The 6,910-nt window shown below is 46.2% G+C and overlaps 1 protein-coding gene across 1 annotated transcript; it reads right to left on the reverse strand.

Annotated features, from left to right (window-relative positions):
* Window positions 1-1,477: 1,477 nt before the first annotated feature.
* LOC144590781 (uncharacterized) lies at window positions 1,478-5,692 on the reverse strand. The gene is made up of 2 exons (XM_078395202.1): window positions 5,236-5,692; window positions 1,478-3,540 (listed from the first exon to the last, which is right to left on the reverse strand). Exons 1-2 carry the CDS (start codon window positions 5,332-5,334, stop codon window positions 2,575-2,577), a joined length of 1,065 nt encoding a protein of 354 aa, XP_078251328.1. The 5' UTR covers window positions 5,335-5,692; the 3' UTR covers window positions 1,478-2,574.
* Window positions 5,693-6,910: the final 1,218 nt, after the last annotated feature.

A 6,910-nucleotide genomic window follows, 5' to 3' on the forward strand; every position in this document is an offset into this window, starting at 1 on the left:
CCAATTACTGTGGAAAATGCCTATCTTCATTAAGCTAATGTCTTTTCATCTTCCAGCTGCATCTCCCAAAAAAATCCAAACAATTCTTTTGAATCTCTGTTGTGCCAGAACTATTTTAAAGACTGGGATTGAGAGAGCAAGGGGGAAAAATATCCCAATACCATCACACAAGCCTCTCCATCACTGCTCCAAATTCTGAATCTTGGCTACATATGGACACCTACAAAGTTAAGTTCTCAGCAGGGAATAAGAATTGGTGGGGAGTTCTACATCCATTCATGAAACTGATTGAAACCACATCTAAAACTACTCCACCGCCTTCCCTACTCCCATTTAATATGGGTTCATTTTCAGTGGTTCAGAAACTTTATTTGCAGTGATTCGGAAACTGTGTGTCTGAGGACATGCGTCAATAAAGACTTGCAAAAAGATAAATGTTTAATTTGTGTGTCAATGTCACCAATTTAAGTCAATTAGAATAGAAACAACTTATACAAAGGGGAGATAACAAAATGAGCAACAAAAAAATCCCTCCATCAATATGGCCCCACTGTAGGAGCTGAAAAGCCCCTTCATCCTCAATTTGCACTAAATATTTGAAAGGATAGCAGTACGACGTTGAAATCCAAAATGATAGTTCAGCAATGCCTTACCTTGAAACCCTGTAAATGGGTTTTTTTCAACAAGTTAATTGCATAAAATTTAATGCCATCCAACATTGGCATTTATAAATCTTCCATTCTTGATTAGTACAGGTGTCAGAGGTTATGGAGAAAACGCAGGATAATGGGGTTAGGAGGGAGAGATAGATCAGCCATGATTGAATGGCCTAATTCTACTCCTGTGCATTATGACCTTATGACGCCATTGCAGTAAATTCTGCTTAAAATCCCAAAAGAATGAATTCCTACTTAATGGTTTGAATTTACTAAAAAAAATTGTTTGTCAAATTGGTTTCCAAAGGATTCATGCACTAAAAATCAACTAACTGTATAATTTGCAGATAAAAAATTTAATTAACACCATTAACACAAGTGAAACCTGTTTGTTGCTGGAGGGCAGTGTAAATATTCAACACAATGGCATTGAATTTTAGCCACTGATTAAATCTTCAGATACTTACTGGCTTCTTATCAATGTTTGGATCAGATTTCCACCATGTTTAAAAGCTTGAACATAAAAAGCAGCAAGAGTTAAGGGATTATATAAACAACCCATCATTTTCTGGGTGCACAGAAAGTGTATCGAAATAAGGTGGAGAGAAAATAGCAAGATGGTGATCGATAGAAGGCAAGTGAATAAAGCAAACACTTATGCATCCCAACTGATTCATCTTTTCTACCTTCTGTTTGCACCTTCCTCCTCCACAGCTGTGATGTGGACTGATCTACAAGCCTACCATTTTGTGTAACTATGAACACCCCCCCCCCCTCCCCCAAAACTACAAAATGAACAGAATTTAAAAAAAACACTAAAGTTGAAACTTTATTCACATTTATTTTTGCTTTTAGTGTGCTCACGGAAAATTAGAACACCTTAAGCAGAGAAGTTTAATAGCAATTTTGTAAGCAAAGTTACATTCCATTTCTAAGTCAAATTGGTCAAAGCTTCTCCAGTATTTACAAAAAATCATGATAGACAAGATGCTACACAAAACGCATTGCATCTGAAGAGTTTTCCCAATTGTCAAAGACTGAAAAAAAAGCATTGACTGCTGTAACCAAACATACAACAGTATATAAACAGCAACCATTCCACTTATCACAGCTTTTCATTTAAAAGTTTTTGAAAGATCTTCCAAGATGACTGCAATTTTACAAAATGGGCAGGGTGAAGAGTTGCAAACTTCATGTGCTTCTTGATATTAAGTTTTCATTTATACATAATCACAGTTAAAAACACCCTGCTGTAATACATAATTACACTTTTAAGGTCATGAACCAGCAATAAACAATAACGCCTATACAACTTTTCCTTCTTCTACTTATCACGTTGACTTGTACAGCTAAAAATGAGATAAGTGAAAGGTTTCTATGATTTAAATGTATTACTAAAACTATTGATTTTGATACAGATTTCCTTGTTTTCTTGTATTAAGATTTAGTGTTGTAAACTGTATGGTATAACTTTTGTAAGATGTGATTTTTTTGTTTTAAAAGTCTAATCCTTTACATCATTAATTTGTGGCACATTTGCTTGGCAACTACACCGCTGCATTGTGGTTTTAATATTACTTCATTTACATTTCACCCAGGATTTACCCACCCAGATTATCCACACCATTGGACGTGTCCATATATTGACCACAAAAAAAATTAAACTTGTATAAAATGATGCAAAATATGCAAAAACAGTAATACTGATGCAAAAAAAATGACAGAGCGAGGTTTGGGGCTCATCTCTGCCTGTTGGAATGGTGGTAACAGAATGAATGCGCTGGGATTTTTTAAAATTAAAAAAAAAAAGCCTTTAAAATCCCTGGTCAGACAGTTCTCCAAACCAGTACCTGGCACCACTCCAACAAACAAACATGGAAAAAAGGTCCATTTGATTATTACTCCAGTTTGGGGCTCTTTATTGGTTTTGCTCTACCGACTCGGTGGCTGGTGCTGGACTAGACTCGGATGGTGCCTCCTCTGGCACAGCTGGCTCTGGGGCTGCGACAGCTGCTGGTGCTGCTGCTGGTGCTGCTTCCTGCACGGCTGTAGATGCTTCAGCACTAGGGGCTGGGTTGGACGAGGTTGCCTCTGCCGTGGGTTTCTCTTCGCTGACCTTGGGCTCCTCCGGAGCTTTGGCTTCCTGTACGTCCGGCCTTTCGGCAGCCTTCTCCTCTGGCTGAGCCTCTGGCGAGGCAGTGCTATCTTTCTTGGCCTCCGCTGGAGCAGCGGGAGTGGAGGAGGCGGCGGTGGTGGAGGCTGCAGCGGCATCGCCCTCAGGGGCGGGCTTGCTCTCCTCAGCGTTGCCCGCATCGGCGGCCGCCCCTTGCTCCTTCTCACCTTCTGCAGAGGCGGCCGGGGCGGCGTCAGTGGAGGCAGCGGCTGCGGCAGTGGCAGCTTCACCTTCGCCGCTCTCCCCCGTCTCCTTCTTGGTTTTCTTAAACGAGAAGCCGCTCAGCTTGAAGGACTTCTTGAAAGAGAAGCGCTTCTTCTTCTTCTTGGGGGTCTCGCTGTTGGTGGGGCTGGCGGCGGCCGCCGCTCCTGCTGTTGCTGTGGCTGTGCTAGCCCCTTCCTCGGCTTTGCCCGAAGCCTCTCCATCTACCGCGGTGGTCTCCGGCACTGCCGCCGCCGCTGCCGCCTCCCCGCTGCCCTCCTGGGGTTTGGTGGCCGGGGTGCTGGTGGAGGTGGCTGTGCTGCTCCCGCCGGCGGCCGCTGTTGCTGCCGCCTCTCCCCCTTCCTCCTGGGGCTTGGGCTTGGTCTCCTCGGCCGGGGTCGCTCCGTTCGCTTGCACCTCCTCCTTCTCCACGGGCTCCTCGGAGGCGGAGGAGGCAGCGGCGGCTGCCGCAGGGGAGGGGTCTCCGTTCACCTTCACATGGCCGTTCTCCTGCGGATCGCAGAAAGCGAGAGAGAGAGAGAGAGAGACACAGAACAAAATGGTGGGTTATTCAAAACACCCAGGAGAGAAGAAGCGACATGTACACAAAATGGCCCGACACTGCTTACGTATTGTAGTGAGGAGGAGGGGGGAGGAGGAGGAGGAGAGGCGCTTTGTTTCTGCAGCCTGGGCTGTCAGGACCATTGGGCTGTCAGGACCATGTCCATGGGCTGTGTGTGAAACGGGCACATCCCCTGGATGCAGCCAACAAGGTCATGGGCAAAACCTGGGAGCAGCAGGTTCGATGCCGGTTCCCGTCCTCCACAAACAATGAACACCGTATTTTATGTCAAATAAACCAAGATCTAGCAATAATAGCAGCCACCGCCACTGAACTGTTCTCTGTCTCCCCAACCACCCTGCTCGAACTGTCCCGATTTTTGGCATTGAGGGAAGCAATATTTAAAAAACGGGCCATGATTATGCACGGTATTGGACCCTTTGCATTGCACGGTTTTGGACACTTTGCAGTTGCACTGAAGGCAGCAAAAAAGGGCACTGGACGCCCATTTTAAAACAGCCACTGTCGTGGACGGTATTTGTACGTTCTAATGCGCGATCATCACGGACAAAGCAGTACCCTTTGCAACTGGAAAAGCAGCAGCGATGTGGGGGTGGGGAGGGAGGACTTTTGTCCAAGTGTCCCATTGGGTGCTCACGTGCAGCGATGCCATCTGCCCGTGTTGGAAAGTGTGGGGGGAGGGAGGGAGGGAGGTTTAAGCCCAGCCGGGTTGCCACTAGGAGGCGCGCCTGACCACAGCTTGAGCCCCGGACCACTGGCGGCTCCGGGCGCCGATGGCAGGCAATCGAAGTCCCAGCCTGGATCAGCCGAGCAGGACCTGTTCACTCACAACTAACAACGTGGGGGTAAAAACAGAAACCAAAACCAAAACCAAAACCAAATACACACAGAAACCAAAACCGAGCTCCTGTTACTGGGGGCGACTGGACGATTTTGTGATTGGAGTCGTTGTCCCCGCAGTCACGATGGACTTAGTGTGCTCTTACTCTCACAAAGAGACACAGCGAGGCAATCACGCCAGTAGCCCGCGTTTGCCGGTTGCAGGGGGGAACGCGCCTTTTAAACCCCACTCCACTCGAAAAGGTGTTTCAATCACTTCACTGCCAAGTACATCCACCTCGCATTACAAATGCATCTACACCACCGGCCAGGCGAGATGAATCTTCAACCCCTACTACTATACCCCGACTTAAAATATCAATTGTTCTCAACATATGTAACCTCTGCTCGGCAAAATCCACATCGAAGCAACACTTGATTTCCATCAACCCTCGTCCCGCGAAGTCACAGACACACGAGCCCCATTGCCCATTTAACATGTTTATTTTCCACGCTTAAGACATCTACAATCTCAACGCTGACCCTTTCTCATACACCGACCGACACGGCGGAGTGAAATCGTCCCCCCGTCTCGACCACTTCGTTTAACAATCTAACCAAACGATCCAAATCACACAGCGAACAGGATCAATCGAGCCCCACATATCGAGGCTACTCTTTGTTACAACGATTCCCCACATTTCTTGTTACAACGAAGTTACTGGGTGAAAACCCCGCATTCCACGAACCTCCAACAAAACGATCCAAGGAATATCTAAATCTATATCAAAATGAATACAAACCTGTCCGTTGGTTTTAGTAGGCGATCCGGCGGCAGCTTCCACAGCTTTTTCAGCAACAGTTTCGCGATTTGCAGCGTTCTTGGAGAATTGGGCTCCCATGCTTGTACAACAAAGAAACTCCCAGCCAGCGAAAGAAAGAAAGCGAACAAAGACGCCTGGCTTTTCAATGCTACACACACACACACAGACACACACACAGGGACGGACAGACAGAAGGAGGAGTGGAGGGGGGGAAAAAGCCGGATCACACCCCTAGGAAAAAAAAAGTCGAAGTTCTCTGCAATCAAACCTTATGCAGAGCAGCAAGGAAAAAGGGGGCGAAAAAGGCCACGTTGCAATGGTAATAAAAAGATCCTAGATTTGTAGCTTTTGCTTTTCGACAAGGGGGGAAAATGGAGAAATCTCCCTGAGCGCTAATAACATGCAGAGTCCAACGCCCAAATGCATAGATGAATGGGCTACTTAGCAATGACGCCAACCGAATCCAGCCACTTCCAATCACAGCCTTTCAAATCCAGCACTCCGCCAATCTCAGGCTACCAGGGAGGGGCTAACAATTGTAGCAAACAATCAAGAATATTTTCTCGCCAAATGTATCGCTGAAAAGGTGCAGGGGGGAAATCGGGGATTTCTTACTGGTTACATTGGGCTGGACTAGATTTGGTGCGGGATGCAATATGTATATGTAGATTTGTGTGTATATAGATATATAAGTGACATGCTAAGCAGGTTTAATGTGCTTTCCCTCTCTTGGATTAAATGGTTCACACAGCTAATTGGGTTTCAATCAAGGGTGGTAATTTCTGATGCTGGCGATTTGTGATCTAGTTTACTGATGGTAGTGAAAAGAAACACAAATGCCCGGAAGATATACACACAGCGACAAAAGCATTTCTATTCGCCTCGTCAAGAAACTTGGTTAAACATTTGGATTGCTATCCCTGCTTCTCATAGCCAACAAAATAACCGCTGCCAACGAAATATATTTATCAAATGGCGTCTCTCCCCCTGAATGTGTTTTATGCTCACCATTCTGCTGATAGGGAAGCACGCTTCGTTACTATATTACAATGCAATTGCATCTCGTGTGTAGACCCCAAATGGGAAGAATATGCACTTTTTTTCTATCACTCTCTTTGTTAAAGTAGATATGGGGGGGGGGGGGAGAAAAGGTTCTACTTTGGATTCCAGCCGACGAAGGAGTACGTGAAATGGTTTATTAAATGTGCCTCTCCACCAGTATCGTTGGGCTACAATTGGATCTGCCATCATCACTGCGGTGCCGGAGTCTGCTTTTTGATCGTCTGTCTGTGGTGTCCGAAGAGGCTCGCCACACATTTCGAAGCTTAAACAAATGACTTCGCATTGACGCGTGGATAAATTATTGATTGATTTCCTTCTGTCCCCCACCCTTTGGGCTGTAACCACATTCTCACAGGGTGCTGGCGCTCTGTGGTAGGAGGTAAACTCGCAGATGTAGATGGTGTCTCTTGGACCGACGAGGAATCTATACCTGTGGGATTTTAGTCCCGTTTGTACACCGTCCCTTCAACCCCGACACACACGCATACACACACACGGTGGAGTCTGTGCTACAGTGAGTCTAAGCTCTTTGCCTGATTCCATAGGAAAAGAACTGCTGGTTGCCATGGCGACTTCCTTCAACCCAAGGATG

The sequence above is a fragment of the Rhinoraja longicauda genome, unplaced genomic scaffold, assembly GCF_053455715.1.
Source record: "Rhinoraja longicauda isolate Sanriku21f unplaced genomic scaffold, sRhiLon1.1 Scf000317, whole genome shotgun sequence".
NCBI classification, from domain to species: domain Eukaryota; kingdom Metazoa; phylum Chordata; class Chondrichthyes; order Rajiformes; family Arhynchobatidae; genus Rhinoraja; species Rhinoraja longicauda.

Coding starts and splice junctions, on each gene's coding strand:
- LOC144590781 (XM_078395202.1), bottom strand. CDS start 5,334: ATGGGAGCCCAATTCTCCAAGAACGCTGCAAATCGCGAAACTGTTGCT. Junction 3,541..5,235: donor CTACTAAAACCAACGGACAG/GTTTGTATTCAT, acceptor TGCGATCCGCAG/GAGAACGGCCATGTGAAGGT.